At 47.1% G+C, this 19,002-nt stretch overlaps 6 protein-coding genes across 6 annotated transcripts; 4 read left to right on the forward strand and 2 right to left on the reverse strand.

Annotated features, from left to right (window-relative positions):
* The first annotated feature begins 463 nt into the window (after positions 1–463).
* Positions 464–2,561, forward strand: BDV27DRAFT_81613 (XPG domain containing-domain-containing protein). The gene is made up of 2 exons (XM_032077673.1): positions 464–810; positions 865–2,561. Exons 1-2 carry the CDS (start codon positions 545–547, stop codon positions 2,489–2,491), a joined length of 1,893 nt encoding a protein of 630 aa, XP_031920791.1. The 5' UTR covers positions 464–544; the 3' UTR covers positions 2,492–2,561.
* Positions 2,324–5,969, reverse strand: BDV27DRAFT_170208 (rRNA-processing protein UTP21; the record flags this gene model as incomplete). The annotated part of the gene is made up of 5 exons (XM_032075236.1): positions 2,324–3,213; positions 3,271–3,909; positions 3,967–4,194; positions 4,247–5,724; positions 5,843–5,969. 5 exons carry the CDS (start codon positions 5,967–5,969, stop codon positions 2,632–2,634), a joined length of 3,054 nt encoding a protein of 1,017 aa, XP_031920792.1. The 3' UTR covers positions 2,324–2,631.
* A 783-nt stretch (positions 5,970–6,752) lies between these two features.
* Positions 6,753–11,278, forward strand: BDV27DRAFT_138854 (inositol polyphosphate kinase VIP1). The gene is made up of 3 exons (XM_032069327.1): positions 6,753–9,553; positions 9,608–10,931; positions 11,003–11,278. The coding sequence occupies exons 1-3, from the start codon at positions 7,129–7,131 to the stop codon at positions 11,076–11,078; spliced, it is 3,825 nt and encodes a 1,274-aa protein (XP_031920793.1). The 5' UTR covers positions 6,753–7,128; the 3' UTR covers positions 11,079–11,278.
* Positions 11,279–11,396: 118 nt separating this feature from the next.
* Positions 11,397–13,087, forward strand: BDV27DRAFT_138855 (diacylglycerol/lipid kinase family protein). Its single transcript, XM_032069328.1, has one exon. It carries the CDS (start codon positions 11,543–11,545, stop codon positions 12,938–12,940), a length of 1,398 nt encoding a protein of 465 aa, XP_031920794.1. The 5' UTR covers positions 11,397–11,542; the 3' UTR covers positions 12,941–13,087.
* A 1,071-nt stretch (positions 13,088–14,158) lies between these two features.
* Positions 14,159–17,052, forward strand: BDV27DRAFT_164266 (lipase ROG1 family protein; the record flags this gene model as incomplete). Its single annotated transcript, XM_032073666.1, has 2 exons — positions 14,159–14,208; positions 14,286–17,052. The coding sequence occupies 2 exons, from the start codon at positions 14,159–14,161 to the stop codon at positions 17,050–17,052; spliced, it is 2,817 nt and encodes a 938-aa protein (XP_031920795.1).
* A 146-nt stretch (positions 17,053–17,198) lies between these two features.
* BDV27DRAFT_81656 (inositol monophosphatase family protein) lies at positions 17,199–18,804 on the reverse strand. Its single transcript, XM_032077674.1, has 4 exons — positions 18,506–18,804; positions 18,279–18,453; positions 18,137–18,218; positions 17,199–18,023 (listed from the first exon to the last, which is right to left on the reverse strand). The coding sequence occupies exons 2-4, from the start codon at positions 18,421–18,423 to the stop codon at positions 17,345–17,347; spliced, it is 906 nt and encodes a 301-aa protein (XP_031920796.1). The 5' UTR covers positions 18,424–18,453; positions 18,506–18,804; the 3' UTR covers positions 17,199–17,344.
* Positions 18,805–19,002: the final 198 nt, after the last annotated feature.

Below are 19,002 nucleotides of genomic sequence, written 5' to 3' on the forward strand. Positions count from 1 at the left end.
GGGTCGGGGCGGGTTCAGGGCGGGCTTTTCGGGACACCCGATCAACTCTATATACGATACAGCCATCATGCAGAGTCATCATCGGATCTGTGACAAGCACAGCAATTATTCTAAAGATAGCTAAAAAATATAGCCTCTCTAACTAAGTATATTACTATACCATTACATGAATATAAGTTAATTAATTTCCCTAAGAATTACCAGAGTATAGATAATGTATAAAATTGTAAACTATCTACAATATCTATAGATAATACAAATTATGTAATAATTAAATTGAAATAGATCAATAAATAGTTTAAATAAATAAAATATAATTAAATCAATTACATCCCATTTATTTAAATCCTAGTAATAGATATAGAATAGACATAGATTAGTATACTAAAAATCTACTCTAGAGCTGGGTCGGGAGTGGGTACTACCGTACTAGATTTTGGATCTGTGCCTAACCTGATCTCAACTCTAGTCTCTAAGTGTAACCCACTCCCTCGTGATATACAGGACTACCCAAACACAGGTGTCAAAGTGACACCTCAGTACTATGGGAATACCGCGTCTCACACGGCATCTACGTCCATTTTCCGAAGCTGTTCTACTCGAGGGCAGGCTGCAAAAGCGGCAGGATGGAGTCGGCCATGTCCACTCTGTTGTAATCGATGGACCTAGTCTTGTTTACCATGTCTTTTGGCGGTTACTATCTTGGACAGATTCGAGAACTGAATTCCCAGACGCACAACCTACATGTAGTGAAGTAAGTTGTGGGGTTATGATTTATCTCCTGCTTCTGACTATTACCGGTGTAAAGATGTATTTGATACACACACTTCGAGCATTGTGAACAATATTGTTAATCTTCACTAGAGAACGAATATGCTTCGACGGCGCTTTGCCATCCGAAAAACGAAAAACACGGCTCCTTCGACTGGAAAAATCCAGGAGGAAAATTGAATTGCTTCGCCTCAAACCCCAGAGTGCCCTTCAGAACTCTAGTGGATATAGCGGCAAGCGTGCAATCGCCCTTGAAAACATCCTACAAGGCCGGGCCTTACCTGCGAGATATAATGATCTCCCCGAGAACCCCTTCATGGTTCCCGCGGTGTTTGAGGATCTTAAACTGAGATGGAACAAAGAGAATATCGTTACTGCAGCGAGAGATGCCCTGTACATGCAATCGATTGAGATCAAGGATTTTCCTTGGGCGGATATTACCGTAATGGTTCCTGGAGAAGCGGATGCCTATTGTGCTTACTTCGCAAAATGCACAAATTCGTCCATTCTAACAAACGATTCAGACCTTCTTCTCCATGATCTAGGGCCCCGGGGCTCTCTAATTTTCCTGAACTCCGTCGAGGTTGTTGGTTGGGACCCTCACAGGCCATCAGAACGGCAAATAAGAGCCATGAGTTTGAGCCCGGCATTGATTGCCCGCCGGCTGGGGGTTACAGATATCCTGCGCTTTGCTTTTGAACTCAAAACTCACCCAGATGCGGGAACGGCAGAGCTAGTCCAGCGAGCGAACAGCTCTTGCGAGGGATCCGAAAACACACCGGAATATCAAGCTTTTATCCAGGAATACCAACAAAGCATGCATGGGTTTGAAGCGACAAACCTGCAAAGCTTGCCGCATCTTGATGCAAGGGTCTCGGAGCTGTTCTGGCAATTTGAATGGCGACAAGGCCACATGGTCCCGGACGCACCGCACATGTACCTTGCAGTCTTGAACGAGGATCATGCCAGGCGTTGTGCATGGGCTGAAGGCCGCTTGTACAGGAGCCTGGCATATTCAGTTTTAAACGCTTCTCGTCCGGTTTCTAACAGAGTTGGCTTTATCAATGAATTCGCCCGACGGGGAGGGAGGATCGCTGTGGATAAGGTGGTCCTCGGAAATGAGAATTGGATCATGACGGAAACAGGAGTTCTCTTGGTTCGCCTGAGGTCAGTACAGAACAAGGTCGAGGTTGACACAGCTTTACCAGCATACTGGATCATGTTTGCGCTTTGTGAACTGCATGATGCAGATTCAAGCCTTGTAACACTCGATCATGCGCGATTGAGCCGCTTTCTTACCCTGGGATATATGAATGAGAACTTTGACTGGAAGGATATGCAGCTCACTGCACAGATCCAGGCAGTGCTATACTCACTAAGAATTTTAGGACAATTACTTGAAAGCTCAATGGATACCTGTGACAACATGGCGGAGTTGAAATCCATACTTAGCAATCTACCCCCGCTACATATGATCATGGGGCCGACCCCAAGCATGATGGATGAGACGCTTAACATATCTTGTGTTAGCGCACTCGTGCATCGACTTCTTCAAGGCTTGGGAAAAGAAGAAAATTGCAGCGAGATCCCCGATGCTGTGGGGTTCACAAAACAGCAGCTATTTTCGTACTCATTGGTTTCGCAGCAGGATGGGTCTAGAGTAGGCAACCATAGGCCACGCAAGATAAACAACATGTATGACTTTCTGCCCATGGAATAAGTTGACCATCCCACAATGTTTGTTTAAGAGTTTCAATAGCGTTACGAACACAATGAATATAATATAGAAAAAGGAGATGAAACTATACATATCAACAGGACAGCGAAAAACATCGCTGCCTTGGGGCTTATGTTAACAAACTAGCGCGATGATCGAAGGAATCCTGTAACACCACGGCAATACCCGACCAGTTCCGCCAAGCGCTGCCCTTCCCGTTGTTGTGCCATACTCCAGCTGGCCAATGCCTCCCTCAACGCTTCGTTTCCCCCAGACTCTGAGCACTTCATCACAACATCAGCATGGATTTTCAGAAACATTGCCATCCAGGCGTTGACAAGCTCGAAGTCCAATTTTGAGCGGAGACGGGTAGACAGGGCGAGAACGAAGTCTGATAGTTCAGAGTGACCCTCGTGTATCCGAGGATCCAATGACCTGATCTCTAGATCGGCCTTTGCTGGAGACACAGACTTGAAATACTCGATGAAGGGTTGAAAGTCCCCTGTATCTCGACCGGACCGTAAGAGTGCAGTAAACCGGGAACCTGTGATGCCAGCACTCATAGAATGTTGCAGCTTGGCGACACGCGAGCGTTCGGTGATTGTAATATCAGCTAGGAGATTAGGATCGAGATTTTCATCATGATTACCTTTTTCGGAAGTTGTTGGCAGGAAAAATGGTGCCTTCTCCGGGGCTTTTGGAGGGTCTTTTGGTTTATTGCGTTCCTACAAACTGTTAAGGCAAGCTCCTAGGGTTGGATCTCTACAGGGACGGCATCTTACCTTGATTAGGTCCAAATGAAGCATGGTCTGCCACTTGCTCTTGGGGACGACGCTGAGCGTGACCATATCGCGACTGAGTTGTTCTGTGGATAACATGGGCCCTTCGGCATCACTTGGCTGATAGTCCTCTAAGAATGCAGCTTCAATTGCCCCCACCCCAGTCTCACCAGAAATAGTAGGAGCCCCGACGTCTGCAATGTCAGCTTCATCCAAATTCCTGGTTGATATAGGTACAAATAAACTTCTGTTGGACCAGAGACTGACACCCAGTCCATCTGCATGGGCGGTGGCTAGAAATTCGCCCGTGGATGACATAGCCAATGCAGTGCACGTGCTGGGAACACGGAAGAGGTCAATGAGATGTCCTGTCGGCAAGTCCCATACTCGGATGATAGAATCCATCGAAGCGGCAATAATCCACCGTCCATCAGAGGAAAATGTAAAATCATTTATTTGACCTACACAACCCCAGAACTCACGAACGACTTTCCTCGTTTCTATGTCAACAACACGGATTGAAAGGTCGTCGCAGCTGAATGCAACCAGTTCGCTCGTGCTGTTGTATCGAAGGCCAGTGATGGATGTCATCGGATACCAGTCGAGTTCATCGGCAAGTGATCCCGAGGTGAAGTCCCAAAACTGAATTGTTGAGAACGATTAGTCTGATACTACACGAAAAGGGTTTGAAAATCTTACCTTCACTTTCCCATCAAGCCCACAGCTAATAACTGTTTGGTTCAATCCGTCAATAGCTACCCCGGTGACTGCTTTGCTATGCTTAGCACCATTGCCTTTGGAAGCTTTCTTGAGGCCACGACTGGGAAAACTCTGTCGGTATAAACCAGATTGCATGTTAAACATATCGATGCTACCTCCTGCTGACCCAACCAATGCAAAAGTTCCGCATTGCGAAATAGCGACACTCTGATACCGACCCAGTTAGAATGAGTCCACTGCTTTATAGGGTTCCGCTTACCTTAACCTCCATTTTATCTCCCGTTTCAAATGCCCAACGCCCAGCCTTCTTCTTACCCCAGAACCAAGTTCGAGCGAATTTATCACCGCGATGACCTGTCAGAACACTCTCCCAGCCTGTCTTGTTTGAAGCATCCGTATTGATCGATTTTGGGTTTGCCCAGATCGGACCGGACGTTGTAACGCCCATTCCTCCATCGCGATTAAGGGAGCAGGCGATGCAGGTTACTTCCGGTGCTTTGAGCTCTTGTGCCCCCGTCACCGTCTTCGAACCAACAAGCTTTTTCGCTTTGTGTTCCACAGCTCCTTGAGATATCTCGGTATTTTGGCTATCCTTTCGTACACTGAAACCCCAGAGACTGCAATCCTTGCTTGCGCTCAGTAGCCACTTACCGCCGAATTCAGAACCGTCCGAAGCGGAAGGTAAGAACTCGAGGGTAGTAACTGCAGCAGAATGACCGCTCCTCGAGTGAAGTGGTCTGGGAATAGGCGAAAAAGGTAGCTCGTCAAAAATCCATGTCTTGAGGGCGTTATCCTTCCCAGATGAGACCATTACCGGCTGCCCATCCAAAAATTCAATATGATTTACCCCCAATCCCTTCCCACCCTCAGTAACTCGATGTGCGCCTCGAAGCATCCCCACAACTCTACCACCGTGGTTCAAATCCCACATTGTGATATCTCCACTGTCTATGCAAGCCGTTGCCATGACACCTGGTCTTCGACCATCGTCGCCCGCGCCTAGGCCATCTGTCCGGAACGATATCGAGGTTATCCGTGGCGCATCTGACGAGCCCATCCGTAAGGACAATACGATCTGGTCGGTCTCGACATTGCGAATAGATAGTGCACCACTCTTGTAGGCAACTGCAATTAGGGATAATACAGGAGTGGGTTGGAGCACAGTTACAGCGCCGGCTTTTGAAGATGATGGAAGCATTGTGTAAATCATCTTCCCTGTTTTCACGTTCCAGATATCAATGCCTCCATCATACCGCCCAACAAAGACCTTGTTAAGATACGTTGGCATAGTGCACACTTGACCTGTGTATACTTGTTTCCCAGATGAGTCCTTAGTGCGCGGAGGGACTAAAGAGGTGTAATATTGGTATGTAGTATTTTTCCACACCTGAATACGTTCGCTGCCGCATCCCACAACCCAAGACCCAAAAACAAGGAGCCGTACAATGGGCTCCGTGGCATCCTTGGAAGCCTCGAGGGACGCAATCTTCTTGCCACGCTTGTAAACCCAAATACCCCCAGGGGAACCGGGCCGGAGATGACCCCATGCCACAAAAACCTTGTCCTGCCATGCGAATGTAGCCGTGATGGTATCTGGAGTTTGAGGTCGACTGATGAACACAAGATTTAGCCCTCGCCGTAAATCATAGGTCTGAACCGAACGTCCGACCGATGTTGAGATCTGGTATGTTGCTTTGCCTAAACGAACTGACGTAAAGGGAACAGTTGTAGGAGACACTAGCCCCAAAGTCTTACATTGAGGAACGTCAGTTACGAGATCAAAAAGTAATAGGTGCAAAAAAAAAAAGCGATGACTTTTAGGAGTGTTGGGTTGAGTGCTCAAATATTGTCTCACGTACTCGAAACGGAGAGAAAACTTTGGACCCAGCCGTTTGTGGCCCTGTTCGAACATCCTGGTCTATAGTCCTTTTCTGCCTCTTGGCCAGTGGCATGTCAAATGCATCATCCGTGAGGGACGGCATTATATAAGGGATAATATGCTCGATATGAAAATGGGGACGCAGCAGGAGTTGATATCGAAAAACGGAACAAGTTCTGTACTAGTACTAATTTTATTCTTGCCGCTTTGACGGTACGGCCGGGGCTTTTTTTTTTTTTTCCTTCCCTTTTTTTACTCCCGGAAAAACGGTATTAGCACCGAAGCAGATCGGCATTAGCGTTTCCAATTGATACGGGAGTACATACCTACAGTACGTACTTTCCGTTCTGAGAGTTTACTCAGAAATAAGCACCAGCTTTCCAATGTGCTGCAGATAGTTATACTCCGTACTGCTTACTTAAATAGGTACATGATACCCTTCTCAGCTACGAGTTAGCATTGGTATGGGAGAAGATATTCTCCCATTTTGAGATTATGAGCCACTAAAGGCTAAGTCGCTAACGTATCCGTCTAAAGTTAACTCCAGAGTAGATATCTGTACTCTGTAGGCCCTCTGGTTCGTGATAAGAAAGCCAATCAATATGAACAGGGCATTACTTCGTATTCTGTGGAGGTTTACGTTGTAATGAACCGTCCGGTATGTACTGTCACACTGTGTCTATGGCCCGGTAATGTGTATGTGCACCACCACCCTAGGGAAAAGCAAAAAGCAAAAAGGGAAAAAAAAAAGTGAAAGTAAAAACGGACTCCGCTTGCAGCAAAATATTAACTAGGATGATAGTGACGTACATTCTCTGACGTACTTCATAGGTACCGCTCTTCTTCCTCTCTAAAGTATTGAGCTGAAGGTAGAGGTAATGGCTTACTTCAATCTAAAAGTAAAGTAGCAATGTGATCAATTCTTGTTATCTTGATAAGCACACAGTTTGATTTTGCCTTTCTCTTTTCCTTCCATTCTCCTTTGGGTTCTCTTTTCAAGGGAGTTTTTATAGAATCTATTACGGGCCAGAAGCAACCCACTGCAAAGACCGCTAATCCGCCACCCAACCGCCCCTTTCTTTGCATCCCATTTCTTCTCAAAATTGTGTGCTTTACAGAAAGCTTTTCAATCACCCGCAACCCTCAGTTCCGTCATCAGAGTCCACAGTTATTAAGACCATTGTTTGCTGTCTTCAGGAGGCACATAGGATTTGCTTTCCCTCCATCTCCCTCTTCCCCCTTCTCTCTTATTTTTCTCCTGGATGGATCAGAATTGTGACCGTAGTAGCAGTCGTTCTGTTGGAGTTGGATCTTCTAAAAGCAGCATAGAGAGCGTTGCAAGATTGGCTGCCTCTTCATCAAGTGCTGGTCCTGACAAGACCGATGAATCAGCAACATCTCTGGTCGACCAGAATGAATCGCCCGTCGCCTTGAGAGGAATACATGGCATGCTGTCCCACCAAGCCAAGGCCAACAAAACCGATTGCACGTCTGATAATCAGACTGCAGGGCGCAGTAACCATCCTTCCACGCGTTCTTCAAGCAGAGCACCAAGAAGAATGAGTGGAAGTACGGCTGCAAGTTCCATTAGCGAGGCTGAGCCTGCACCTCCTAGCTTAGGAAAGATTGGAGTCTGTGCCCTAGATGTCAAAGCTCGCAGCAAACCTAGCCAAAATATACTGACCCGTCTTCAATCCAAGGGCGGGTTTGAAGTAATTGTTTTTGGTGACAAGGTGATCCTCGACGAAGCTGTAGAGAACTGGCCCGTATGTGACTATCTCATTGCGTTCTTTTCGGACGGCTTCCCATTGGACAAGGCCATTGCATATGCGAGACTCCGAAAGCCGTTTTGTGTCAACGACTTGCCGATGCAAAAGGTCCTATGGGATCGGCGACTTTGTTTGAGGATATTAGACAATATGAGTGTTCCTACGCCAAAGCGGTTAGAAGTTAACCGAGATGGTGGTCCAACATTGGAGTCTCCTGAACTTGCCCAACACGTATATCAACTGACCGGGGTCAAGCTTGAAGGCCCAGAGGACGGCATCGGAGGAGGCCTCTCTAGGACGAAGGAAGTGGCAATGTCTGATGATGGTGACTCTTTAATCGTGGACGGGAAGGTATTTAGAAAGCCGTTCGTTGAAAAACCGGTCAATGGGGAGAATCATAACATTCACATATACTTTCCTAACGATCAGCAATACGGTGGCGGCGGACGGAGGCTCTTCCGAAAGGTTGGAAATAAAAGTTCTGAATATGATCCAAACCTGGTCATTCCTAGGTCAGTGACGGAAAATGATTCCAGCTATATCTATGAACAGTTTGTGAGGGTGGATAATTCCGAGGACGTCAAGGCCTACACTGTCGGCCCAGACTTTTGTCATGCGGAAACACGGAAGTCACCCGTAGTTGACGGGCTTGTCCGTCGCAATACCCACGGAAAGGAGCTTAGGTACATAACAAAATTAAGCAGGGACGAGGCGACAATTGCTTCTAAAATATCGAACGGGTTTGGCCAGCGCATTTGTGGCTTTGACATGCTTCGTGTTGGTGACAGAAGCTATGTGATTGATGTTAATGGCTGGAGCTTCGTCAAAGATAACAATGACTATTATGACAGATGTGCCAGTATCTTGAAAGATATCTTCCTACATGAGAAACGCAGACGTGAAGGGACCCTGGAATCTGAATCTTTCCACCAAGATTTGAACCATTCTTGGAGGAACTCTGTGTCTCACAGGCACTCATTGAAGACTCTGTTGAAATCCCCTAGCGCATCCAGGCTTCATGGAAGTCCTCCGGGCCACAAAAGCCCCGACAATTCTCTCCCAGAAAGTACCCTTCCAGGGCTGCCTACCTCTTCCACGTTTGAGGAGTTAGATAATGGGAATAGCCATAAAAAACCGAGCGGACGGGAAAGGTTTTCGTTCTCAGGAGGTTTAGTTCCTCAGACTGCAAATGCATCTGTCACGTCAACAGATTCTGTTGATGACGCCCCTCCTCCACCCCCAGCTTCTAAACACTCGTGGAAGCTCAAGGGTATGGTAGCAGTTATCCGGCATGCAGATCGCACACCGAAGCAAAAATTCAAGTTTACTTTCCACAGCCAACCTTTTATTGATCTCCTGAAGGGACATCAAGAAGAAGTGGTCATCAAAGGCGAGGCTGCACTGGCCAGCGTTTCCGATGCAGTTAAGGTGGCAATGGAGCGAGAACTTGAAGATATGGATAAGCTGAAACTTCTCCGTACATCCCTTGAGAAGAAAGGAGGTTGGCCTGGGACAAAGGTTCAAATAAAGCCGATGTTTCGTAAGCGGAAACCAGAAGAATCGCGTGAACAAGAGATCTCCACGGTTCCAACGAAGCCTGCCGAGGGCATCCCGGATACACCTGGGTCCCCTAGTCTTGGTGAAGCGCCCGGGGGGAATGAAAAATTAACTAGGACCCAGACTCGGAGCGACTCTATATCTGGTGCCACTTTCTCCAGGTTTTCTGCTGCAGAGAACGATCTCATTTTAGACAAACTCCAGCTTGTAATCAAATGGGGGGGTGAACCAACACATGCAGCGCGCTACCAATCTCAGGACCTCGGTCTTAATATGCGCGATGACTTAAAATTAATGAACAAGGAAGCTTTGAATAACGTTCGGATATTCACGAGTTCCGAGCGAAGAGTGAGTACCAGCGGTAAGTCTACGCATTCTCAGGCTTAGTAGGTAGCTAGCTAAGCGAGTCTCATAGCTCAAATATGGGCCTGCTCTTTCCTTGATCAAAAGGAGCTTCCGGACGATTTCATACAAGTCCGGAAAGACCTTTTAGATGACTCGAACGCCGCGAAAGATCTCATGGACAAAGTGAAAAAGAAACTGAAGCTGCTTTTGCGAGAAGGATCCGCACCCTCGCAGTTCACATGGCCTAAAGATAATATCCCAGAGCCTTCAGTCGTCCTCGCTACGGTCGTTGAGCTTATGAAGTTTCATCGGGATGTTATGAGGCACAATTTCCGGAAACTTGAGAGTTCGTCGAGCCGTCCGTTTGAACCATACTCCCCTAATGATGGTCCTTCCAACACACACGGTGAGGCTTCTCCATTGGCTTCTATTCAGGGACGTTGGTGCACTGGTGAGGACCCTATGCTTTTCAAAGAGAGGTGGGAGAAGCTTTTCGCCGAGTTTTGCGACACGGAGAAGGTTGATCCTAGCAAACTCTCTGAACTATACGATAGTATGAAATTTGATGCTCTCCACAACCGGCAATTCTTGGAATGGGTGTTTATGCCTCCGGACACCGACGATGATGCGGAGGGGGAAGGTTATTCCCATTCTAAGACGCGAAACACTGTTACCGGAGACATCAAACCAGGAAACGAGGGTGCAAATCATGAAAGGAACGAAGAGCATGCGGACAGTCCAACTTTTGCGCATCGACTGGGGCTGAAGCGACGAATGCATGCATTTGAATCAATGCCGCATTTCAGGGCCCTGGATGACACCTACGATCACTATTTCAAGTTATATCCAGGCTCAAGCGCCAAGAAAGCTAAGCTGGATAGCAGGTTATCTAAGTTAAGAGAGTTGTACAAGTTGGCGAAGGTTCTTTTTGACTATGTCACTCCTCAGGAGTATGGAATTACCGATACGGAAAAGCTGGAGATCGGTTTGTTGACATCTTTACCATTACTTCAAGAGATCGTGAGGGATTTGGAGGAAGTTCAGGCCTCGCCAGATGCCAAGTCCTTCTTCTATTTCACAAAGGAGTCTCACATATACACCCTCCTGAATTGCATCTTGGAAGGTGGTATTCAGACGAAAATCGCTCGGCGGGCTATCCCCGAGTTAGATTACCTATCTCAAATATGCTTCGAACTTTATGAAGCTAAGGATTCTGAGTCATCGACGAATTCTTACTCAATTCGTATCTCGATCAGCCCTGGGTGCCATGCCTTTGATCCCCTTGATGTGCAGCTCGATTCGAGACATGCAATCGGTTGCGCCCCAAGGCGAAGCCTAACCGCTCACCAAGACTGGAAGAACGTTATTGAGACGCTCAAAGCGAAATTTGACACGTAAGTCCCATCCAACATGTTTGTTATCTACGATTTATCCTGGGTTGGTACTGACAAATGTTCCTGTTCAGAGTCAAGCTCCCCAAAACATTTATTGCAGTGAACCTGAGCGATAAACATGTCCCGGTCCATGAGGAAGAATCTTGATCATCCCTGTATAATACATGCGTCTAACTTTGTCGAAATTTCATGGGCCGCATGTGGCCTTGTTGTTATTATGAAACAAAGTCATGAAATAATACTACCAACTCTCAAAGGCGGAGGCTACCTAGCTTCCTAGCAGCCTGCCTAGTGATTAGGTTAGGTTTTGAGTACCTAATAATTGACCGATTGTAGGATTTAGTAATCCTTTGGTCGTGGTTGTCAATCAAAGCAAAAACATTTACCCCACCAGACAGTAAGCATAACCTAGCGTGTAATTTGTTCAACATTCCTATTTGAGTGTTTCCACTTTCCCACGAATCTCATTCACTCACTTTTTTTACTGCCTCCATCAGTAACCCAGCATCTTGATTCTTATCAGCGGTCGCCATTTATTAAATAAGAGAGCAAACGAGAGCAGAAAAAGCTAAAGGTGCGAAGTAGAGTATTTTTTTACTTCCTAGTCTTTAATGACGCAAGCAAGAGAATCCATGGCCCAACCACCAGATTCAAGTCAGTTCCGTGCTGATCTGATTGAAAACTATGTCCGGTGCTATAACCAATGGAAGGAAATAGCAGTCGCTATCGATGACATAGTCTGTGTTCTTTCTGAAACTATGTGTACTGAAGTTGGTTATAAGTTGCTGTTTCTCCAAAGAAAATCTGAAGATATCAATACAGAGGATTCCACGTACCTGGAAAGTATTCAGCTTACATCTCTGTCGCCCACACTGCGTTCCCAGTACTTGTGCACAGAGCTCCCTCGTCATTTGTGCTCACACGAAACTGAAATCCATATAATCGTATCCACAGCGTCGGGAACAGGGGCTGCCAAGAATTTGTACAGAAATATTCTACAGCCTTTCCTATTGCAACTTGGTGTATGTGATTACAACATCCATGAGACACGATCCTCACAGACCATCACGGATCTATGCAAGTCAGACTTTCTTCCTTGCGCCCAGGCGGGCATCCATGAAACCATTATCCTCCTCTCAGGGGATGGTGGAATAGTCGACGTAGTCGATGCGATATACAGTGCCCCGTGGCACTCAATCACCCGGCCCACCATTGTCTTAGTCCCCACAGGAACTGGAAATGCAATGGCTAGTTCCCTGGGACTCACTTCACATCCAACAACTTGGTTGAAAGAGCTGCTGCGAGGAAGACCGAGGCCTTTACCGACCTTCGGCGCCAAGTTTTCACCCGGCGCACAATATGTCACCGAGGAAGGCCGTGCTCGGGCTAGTATAAGTGCCAACTTCAAAAGCAAGTATGAAGTTCCGAAGGTACATGGTGCGGTTGTTGCAAGCTGGGGCGTACACGCCGCCTTAGTTGCCGATAGTGATACCACTGAATACCGCAGATTTGGTGCTGATAGGTTTAAATTGGCTGCAGAGGAACTTCTCTTCCCTCCAAGCGGTGCCGAGAGCCATAGATATGCCGGTACAATTAGTCTCACCAGGTGGGATTGTGAAGCTAACAGCGAGTATGTGGAGATCATGGAAATTAAAGAACACATGTATGTGCTGGCAACGATGGTCCCGAGACTTGAACGTGAGTTCGTGATCTCACCCGAGTCTGTTCCACTGGACGGTCGCTTGAGAATAATCCACTTTGGTCCGGTACCTTCCGAAAAAGCCATGCAGTTAATGGCCTCCGCGTATCAGGGAGGTCAGCATGTGTTTGACAGAAGTGTCTTCTACTCGGAGATTGAGAGGCTTAAGATTGAATTCCGTGAGTCGGATGAGAGGTGGAGACGGGTGTGCATTGACGGCAGAATCATTGCAGTCGAGTGTGATGGCTGGATGGAGATATACAAGGAGCCAGAATGTCTATTAAATATTCTGACGTCCGTTGAGTTTTAAAACCACTGTCTTAAATTTCAGCGTGTATGTTGCATAAGAACTTCCCCGCTTCTTCCTCTTTCTTACTCATTAGACGGCTACAGTGGGAGCCTGAAAGTATATGACCTAGGTATAGGGGTCGCATGCTTTAGAACCCCCACTATATCCAAACCTCTCTTACTTTATCTTCCTAGCCTTTCCACTGATTCCGTCCTGGAGACAATCGATCCACGTTGGCTGTATTCCTTGATCAGCCGAGCAATAACGCAGGCTCGGTTCAGTATGGTACTGTGATTACTCCAGGTATTTAGTGTGCTGGTTGTACTGCATGTATGTACAGTACATGGATTACTTGCTTCATCTGGCGCCAGGTTGAGTGAGCATATCTTAGGGCGCCGCAGTCAATGACTGGATCAAATTGTTGACCATATATGAAGGAATTGACAAGGTATAAATTGGTTCTAGTTATAGTATAATATAGATCTCTTCTACTTATATTATTCAAGTATATCCTTGTCGCCGCTGAATACAACTTGTAATATACCTACTGTACTCCGTACAGGTTGTCAAATGGTTAGTATCTCTGGAGTAGGGCTAATAAATTGAGTTGAACATAGTACCAAGGCGGGATTAAAGCTTGGCCAAATTAATAAGCCAGTCTTCGTTAACACACTATAACCTAACCTAACTTGGCGCCTAGGCTCTAGCGTCTGGTACCCCTACCAGTACTGTTAGATGGAACCCTGAAAGCAGATTGCATACCCCTTACTAGTACTGTACAGGGGGTTCCTTCATCATTATTGGCTTCTGACGTACAGCAAGTGTGGGGGCAACTTGAATAACGCAACTAGTAGTTCGGTACTTTCTACAGATAACCTCTGTATCTCTGTACCTCTGTACCAAGTACTCCCTATGTTCATCTCGGAACTCGCTCGCTATCAACAGTTGATCAGACCCTTGATCAAACTCCAGCGCTAGACACGCTGCCAGTATTTCTGATTGAGAGCCATAGGCTTTCATGCATGTGACCCAGAAAACCTCCCCGACCGACAGCCATCTTGACCAGTCCTATGATGGGAACAGCTGCGTTTGGTATCGATGCTTATCAGCCCTCGAACTTATCACGCTTCGCAGATACCAGATCGAAGACAACAGTCCCGCAGCAGTGAGGATAGCCCCAGATTTCATTCGCTTTTCGGGTGGAGTACTGGTTCTACCAATGATAGAAGAGCCGCTGAAATGCTATTGATTCACCAGACGGGCAGTGTGCGTGTGGGTGAGGTGGTCAGGTCTGTTGCCATCAATATGATAGTCTTAGTCAAGGCTTTCCTATTCGCATTACTGACCTTAGTCTTGTTATAAACAGGTACACAGTAACATACACACCGGGAGCCGACACCGCCAGTTCCATCCCAGGGGAATTGTTTGTGAAAGTCAAGAATACATCTGCAATTCCCCTCCGAGCTGCATACCTTCATGGCCCATATACCCTCTATACGTCTTGCTACCCATCCACGTTCGATCCAAATGTCAAACTCGATCAGCAAGCCACCGAAGGTATTCCGCAGTTTGAACCATATCTCAAAGCCGGGGGCAGTTGGAATGCTGTCATCACCGTGCCCCGGCGGCTTCGTCAAATGTCAGATGCCGCTTCTACCGAGCCCCAAAGTCACCAGAAAGTAACCTGGATCATAGAGATACTATCCCAAGTGATATTTTCGAGCACTGCATCCGTCAACTTTGAGCTTTTGGTGGGCCGCGACCAAAAGTCAGTGGAGTTATATTCTTCTGGTGCAGCGTCGACCACCGGGCATCAATCAGCTCAACTAAGTGACCACTGGTTACCGAATGCGAAAGGCAAGCAAGTGTTTGCTACAAACGGGGTGTTTTCCAGATCCGTAACGTTGCAGGTAGATGATACTGTGAGTCTCTGGAACACTCCCGTCCTTCCTTCGTTCGACAAAAGCTGCGGGGCGGGAAAGGATAAGGGACCAAGCGAAGGCAGTCCAACAAACAATGCCGAAGTACCAACGAGATCCAGCGAGTCAATTGATCAGTCGCAGAACAACAGGCGTAGAAAGAAAATACACCTTGTGGTTCTGACCCATGGCCTTCATAGCAACCTTGGTGCGGACATGCTTTATCTCAAGGAGAGCATTGATACTGCAGCCAGAAAAGCTAAGGAACAAGCCTATAATGCTCGTCAAAAGCATAAAAGCGAACAGAGCAGCAACGACGACGATGACGACGATGACGACGAGCAAGTCGTTGTTAGAGGATTTCCCGGAAATGCAGTCCGTACCGAACGCGGAATTCAGTATCTTGGCAAGCGTCTCGCCAAATATGTCTTGCTAATGACATATCCAGACCAGCCTTGCAATCCTTGTCACAATGCAAAGGCAAAGACCCCACCGAAATCTCTTGCCCCCTGGAGGAACGCGGCGACGGAGTTTCCTAAGGACCATACGGCTTCTGTGCCAGGGCCAACCGGAGGGGGTCATGCCTACCGAGTCACCAGCATCAGCTTTATCGGCCATTCTCTCGGCGGGCTCATTCAGACATATGCCATTGCATACATCCAAAAACATTCCCCTGAATTTTTTGATGTGGTTAGGCCCGTTAACTTCATCGCCTTAGCGACTCCTTTCCTCGGTTTGAGCAACGAAAACCCTATGTACATTCGCTTTGCCTTAGACTTAGGTCTGGTTGGTCGGACGGGCCAGGACCTAGGACTTAGTTGGACAGCGCCTAGAGTGAGAAGTGGCTGGGAAGCTATAATTGGCGGGAAAGGCAATTCAGCTAAACCACAAGGTCAATCAGATGCTGGATCAAAGCCTCTACTAAGAATCCTTCCCTGTGGTCCTGCGCATGAAGTACTCGCCAAGTTCCAACACCGTACAGTCTACTCTAATGTGGTCAATGATGGAATTGTACCTTTGAGGACTTCTTGTCTTCTTTTTCTTGACTGGAGAGGACTAGAACGAGTTGATAAGGCGCGGAGAGAAAATGGGATAGTTGGTACAATGGCTGAATGGGGGTGGGCCGAATTGACCGGCGCAAATTCAAAATCGCCACGGACGGCTCGCTCAGGTACAGAGTCGGAGTGGAAAGATACTGAGGAAACAAACAAAGCCCCCAAGGACATACCGACGATGCCTGCCAGTGCTCCGATCCATCATCAGCCATCAGATCGATCCCAACATTCAATTTGGCCTGATACGGCAATAGATGCAGCTCCAAATGACAACCAACCTGTAACCTATGGCCCCTTGAGCAATCTTTTTTCTATATTCCGGCCAAAAGAAGCTGTTAAAATATCACCTGGGCAGAAGCAATCTAAGATGCTTAAACGTAGCCAAACACTTGGCACACCCAGTCATGTCATACAGGGGCCACCGTCTCCTGGTGCCCCTACCCATGAGACATATACCGATAATCAACCATCTGATGACCATGGGCTTTATGCGCCGCCAAAGACAACCCTTTTTGAGTCAGCCAGTGATCTTCTCATGCCACCCCTTCCTCCCATTGAATTTATAATTGATCCTACTTCAAGACCTCGGACTATTTTCCATGACCGAGTCTATAGCCCTGAGGACATACCTCCTCCCTTGACTCCTAAGAGACGAACCTTAACGTTTGGTTCTTCCCAAAGTAAGGCCTTAAAAACAGGGTCATCTTCATCGGATAAATCTCCACATCGCGACTTAAATGAGAGTGAGAGTGGGCTCAAAGTCGAAGAGAAGATCGCCAGAGCTTATCATCGCGACCTAACGTGGCGAAAAGTGCTTGTTCGTCTTGAACCAGATGCACACAACAATATAATTGTTCGACGAATGTTCACGAACGCTTATGGTTGGCCTGTGGTAAAGCACCTTGTTGATACTCACTTTGGGTATACATCTGCGGCCCAATCTAAAGATGATTCCGCAAGAGGGGTAGAGAGGGCAAGGCCACTCGGAGTCCCAACAAATAGCTTAGGCGAAGAAGTGCAAGGACAAGTCGAACCCCCTATAGATGATTCGACTTCCGCACGAGGGCTTCCAGGCAGCCCGATCCCCGGGATTGGTTCTACTGATCAAACCGGGCCCGGCTTATCCCAAGAAAGTCGGCTAAACTCTCCGTGCAAGTAGAGGTTCGAATCGTGGATTATGCTTGGTTTATTACTTCACCCTCCCTATTTGTGTTTTCCCTCAAGCGCTGTTCATTGTATGTACATACATAGACACATGGGTGTATCCTCCCCTGTATATGCGCTAATGTATAGTAGTATATCATTGGTTTTTCAACCCACAGCCTGGGAACCTTCACCTTTCTCCCTCACACCTCTCCTGCTCTCTTCCTGACCTTTTCTTTTTGAAACGTGAAGACCTGATCTTTGACCAGCCGTATTGATAGTAGGCTTGTGCCAGTACGCCGGATACGTCAATACTCAAGCCTCCCTTGAATATTTCCCCAGAATTCCTCAACAAGCTCCCTTTGACCAATCTGGCTTGGAGAAGCTCTGACAGCGAGGTAGACCCTTCCGTCTATGACGGCCTGCCACCCGCCGGGATTACCGTCAACCATGATACCACCGGCCTCAGTGAGGATAACCCAGCCAGCGCACACATCCCACGCCCAACAGCCGCCTTCCCAGTACAAGTCAAGAGTGCCAGCGGCCACCGCACAGAGGTTGAGTGCGGCCGAACCCATGCTACGCATCGAACGAACCATTGCACCGCCCTCATCTTTAGTTTGGCCGAGCTTCTCCATGGTTCGCACCTTTGTTTCCCAATTCTTCCCCTTTCTATCGGAACCCCATTCAACACCGATGAGAGAGTTTTCCAGGCCTTGCAGTGGCTCAAGGTCTATTCCCTTGAGTGGAAGTTTGACACTGCGGTTCAGAAACGCCCCTTGGCCACGAATGGCAGAATAAAGGGTGTTATCGAATGGATTGTATACGATACCAACCACGGGAACCCGGTCAATGACAAACCCGAGAGACACACAAGCATGAGGGAAGCCATGCACGAAATTAATTGTCCCATCGATGGGATCAATCACAAAAGTGGGAGCAGTAGTCAAGGAATGACCTGGGTCATATGTTTCTTCCCCATGGAACCTAGCGATGAAGTAAGGAACAAACCACATCTACGGGGTGACATACGATAACTTTGCGGACAATCAAATGAGAGTCTAGTTGGGAGGAAGTGACGGAGGGCATGGTATACATACTGGTAATCTGGGTATTTGTCCTTCAGCGCTGTAGATATCATTTCTTCAACTGCACGGTCATATTGGGTGACAAGATCCGCACCTAAAGTTGTGAGTCAAGCTGGTTTACCCATTACATACTTGACCGTTCAGCTGTGCGTACTATTCTTCTTCGATCCGACACCATCCGTAGTGGGCAGAGCACCCATGATGATCTCTCCGGCTTTGTATGCTATCTCAATGAGGGAATCATGGATATGATTCAGATTGGGCAAGCCACCATCGGCCCTGCTTGTTTCTGGCGTCATGTCTTGGAATGGAGCAGTTTTGGTTGCAAACTATGTGTACAAATTATATATGTGGGAAACCTAAATGGCGGGAATATCCAACGTGTAAATTATGTAGATGGAGAGATAGGGATATAAGGGCGTATCTCCCCTTGACTTAGATTTGCTCGTTCCAGTGCTGTGGGTAATAGTCAAATAAATATAGATAATAGGTATAGAAGAATTAGGGCAAAGGTGCCGCCCTCTCGAGTGTACTGATGTGTGCGTGTGCGTGTGCGGTGCTGTATGTGTATCTAGGACGGATTAGGTGAAGGACAGAAGCAAGGAACACTGATCATTTAATATGCGGTCCATTTAAAGTTACTGGCTCATTTAAGAGGGTCTCTTTTTGGACTATTTTCTCGTACTTTCGTCCTCTCAACTGTGGGAAAGAAAAAAAATTCTCTCCTCCCCCCGCCTTTGTGACGTCGTGAGGGGTAATCCTGATTATTATAAATATACTCCGTATATACTGTTTATTCGTGGTACTAGTACTAGCATATCAGAATATCAAAATCTAATTGGACTTACATCTGGAGAACCCCACAATTAATTTATTCA

The sequence above is a fragment of the Aspergillus caelatus genome (genome assembly GCF_009193585.1).
Source record: "Aspergillus caelatus strain CBS 763.97 unplaced genomic scaffold BDV27scaffold_412, whole genome shotgun sequence".
In the NCBI taxonomy this organism is placed as follows: domain Eukaryota; kingdom Fungi; phylum Ascomycota; class Eurotiomycetes; order Eurotiales; family Aspergillaceae; genus Aspergillus; species Aspergillus caelatus.

Coding starts and splice junctions, on each gene's coding strand:
- BDV27DRAFT_81613 (XM_032077673.1), top strand. CDS start 545: ATGGGAATACCGCGTCTCACACGGCATCTACGTCCATTTTCCGAAGCT. Junction 811..864: donor ACTATTACCGGTGTAAAGAT/GTATTTGATACA, acceptor AATCTTCACTAG/AGAACGAATATGCTTCGACG.
- BDV27DRAFT_138854 (XM_032069327.1), top strand. CDS start 7,129: ATGGATCAGAATTGTGACCGTAGTAGCAGTCGTTCTGTTGGAGTTGGA. Junction 9,554..9,607: donor GCGAAGAGTGAGTACCAGCG/GTAAGTCTACGC, acceptor CGAGTCTCATAG/CTCAAATATGGGCCTGCTCT. Junction 10,932..11,002: donor CTCAAAGCGAAATTTGACAC/GTAAGTCCCATC, acceptor GTTCCTGTTCAG/AGTCAAGCTCCCCAAAACAT.
- BDV27DRAFT_138855 (XM_032069328.1), top strand. CDS start 11,543: ATGACGCAAGCAAGAGAATCCATGGCCCAACCACCAGATTCAAGTCAG.
- BDV27DRAFT_81656 (XM_032077674.1), bottom strand. CDS start 18,423: ATGACGCCAGAAACAAGCAGGGCCGATGGTGGCTTGCCCAATCTGAAT. Junction 18,219..18,278: donor TGTCGGATCGAAGAAGAATA/GTACGCACAGCT, acceptor TCACAACTTTAG/GTGCGGATCTTGTCACCCAA. Junction 18,024..18,136: donor GACAAATACCCAGATTACCA/GTATGTATACCA, acceptor CTTCATCGCTAG/GTTCCATGGGGAAGAAACAT.